This window comes from Lycium barbarum, chromosome 8 (assembly GCF_019175385.1).
Source record: "Lycium barbarum isolate Lr01 chromosome 8, ASM1917538v2, whole genome shotgun sequence".
NCBI lineage: Eukaryota > Viridiplantae > Streptophyta > Magnoliopsida > Solanales > Solanaceae > Lycium > Lycium barbarum.
This window is the reverse complement of record NC_083344.1, coordinates 112,102,145-112,104,523: the sequence shown is the minus strand read 5'-3', so window position 1 is coordinate 112,104,523 and position 2,379 is coordinate 112,102,145. Positions and strand designations below refer to the sequence as shown.

The 2,379-nt window shown below is 34.8% G+C and overlaps 1 protein-coding gene across 1 annotated transcript; it reads left to right on the top strand.

The window, feature by feature from the left end:
• The first annotated feature begins 314 nt into the window (after nucleotides 1-314).
• Nucleotides 315-1,373, top strand: LOC132606737 (non-specific lipid-transfer protein 2-like). The gene is made up of 2 exons (XM_060320363.1): nucleotides 315-744; nucleotides 1,106-1,373. The coding sequence occupies exons 1-2, from the start codon at nucleotides 410-412 to the stop codon at nucleotides 1,113-1,115; spliced, it is 345 nt and encodes a 114-aa protein (XP_060176346.1). The 5' UTR covers nucleotides 315-409; the 3' UTR covers nucleotides 1,116-1,373.
• Nucleotides 1,374-2,379: the final 1,006 nt, after the last annotated feature.

The window sequence follows — 2,379 nt, the reverse complement described above, 5'->3', positions numbered from 1 at the left end:
TTTTTTTAAAAAAAAATCCGTCGGTGAAAAGGGTATATTTGCATCATTTTAAAACGACAGGGGTATATTTGCACCATTTTATAACGGCAGTGGTATATTTGCACCAATTTTGTAACGAGAGGTATATTTGCTCCATATCCTATAGTTGAGGGGTATATATGCCCCTTTTCATTAACGGCGAGGGCATAAATCCTCCTTTTTTTTAACGGAGGGTATATTTACTCCATATCCTATAGTTGAGGGGTATATTTGCCCCTTTGCCCTTTAGTTTCCAATTTCTTCTCTATAAAAGGCCTAAGGTCTCATTAGCTTTTGTACACAACACTCCAGCCAATACATTTGTAGTATATCGTCCTTACAGCTTCCCTCACTACTCACTAGTATTTCATCTTCCTCAATTTTTGTAACAATGGAAATGGTTGGAAAAATTGCATGCTTTGTGGTTTTGTGCATGGTCGTGGTTTCACCCCATGCAGAGGCACTGACCTGCGGCCAGGTTCAATCTGGCTTGGCACCCTGCCTCCCTTATCTACAGGGTAGCGGCCCTCTTGGAGGCTGTTGTGGCGGAGTTAAAGGTCTTTTGAGTGCTGCCAAGACCCCAGCAGATCGCAAGACAGCATGCACTTGCCTGAAATCAGCTGCTAATTCTATTAAGGGCATTGATGCCGGCAAAGCCGCTGGTCTCCCTGGTGCTTGTGGCGTCAACATTCCCTACAAGATCAGCCCCTCCACTGACTGTTCCAAGTACGTTAACTATTCACTTGCTTCCAGCTAGATCTATTTATAATATCTGTTAGTATATAACTTAAATTTAATTGGAGATTTAACTTATATACCCATAATTTAAAAAAAAAAATTGTACTATAATCTTATTTTTACAGTACTTAAAAGTTGGATAATATTTAGGATACACAGTGACCGATTTCTGCTACATAATTATATGTTATATCGTCTAGCGTGTGACAAAATGCTGTGTACTCACATACTATCAATGTAACATAATGAAGTTACACCAACAGTAGCAAAAATTAGAAACTTCACGTCTCTATGCTCCCTATGTGAGAAGACTATGGGTTAATGTATTGGTTTTAATTTGGCAATGCAGGGTCCAGTAAGGCACATAAAAGATCAGTTCTCCACCGCGTGATTTGGTAGTAGCGCAATCATGAGGAGAAGAATAAGGATGGATATTGGAGTGCATGTGATCCTGCTTTGGATCCATGTCTATGTTTTAATTATCAGTTGTATCTTTCTCTTTTTATGTGTGTCTTTTAATTTGGAGTCATAATCGAGTCTTGTAATGAACCTTGGCGGTTGGTTGTATTACAACCTAATCTTCATAGTAATACATATTCTACTATCCTTTATTCCTATTCTTATCTTCTTCTAAATTTTTTCCCTTTACATTTGCTTAACTGTTATTCATCAATGGTCTAAAATTATTTACACAATCAGCCAGGCTAGACAAGTTCTAATTACACTAATCTTGAATTGATAATCTAAAAGAAGAGGATATTATCAGATATTCTTAAACAGAAAACGAGGATACGTAAAGCGGAAGAGAAATTAAATATACAAGAAAAATTAATAGTCAAGTATAATTAAAATGATGGTAGCTAGATGGAGAAAGACAGGAGGGAAAAATTGTGATGATTTTTTACGTACTACTAAACCGCTTCAGTTGCTGTATATATTGTTGGTTCAAATTTTCAATGTGCTTAGCTTGATTTCACTCCTTAATTTTATTCTCCAATTCTTTCCCAGATAAGAAAACCAAAAGAAATTTCTGGATATAAGAAATTCTTTGCAACTATTATCCTTGTGTTAGTGATGGTTATTGCAACAACTTATAAGATGTGACGAGTAAACCCACAGGAGGCGCATCTCAACAAAAACGATCAACGGCTGTGATAAATCGTCACGTTATGTAAGCAAATGATAGCAAATAGTAGTAGTGAAAAAAGAACAGGACAGAGTCGTTGATAGAATTGAATACTGAAAAGTGGTTAATTTATGCATATGTTGCTTTTTTGAGCTTATCATTTAAATTTTGTCCCTATTATAGAAGTTGTGCAATCCCTTGAGAGGTTACCTTATGACAAAAAGAATAAGATTATTGTCTATCATTTACAATAATTTACAAGATTTTAGATCGTAATCGATCGTTGTCTTTAAAATTTTCAGTTTGCTCCAGAGGAATCTTTTATAGTGATCTAAAAGGTTTGTAAGTAACCGGCAATGTTTTAAGAGACATTTTACATATGTCTCCACAAGGCTTAAGCCCCATGAGTATGTAATTTTTAATATCTTATAAATAAATATAATAAACATATAAATAAAAAAATACATTAAAATTATAAAAAAATTAATAGAAAAATG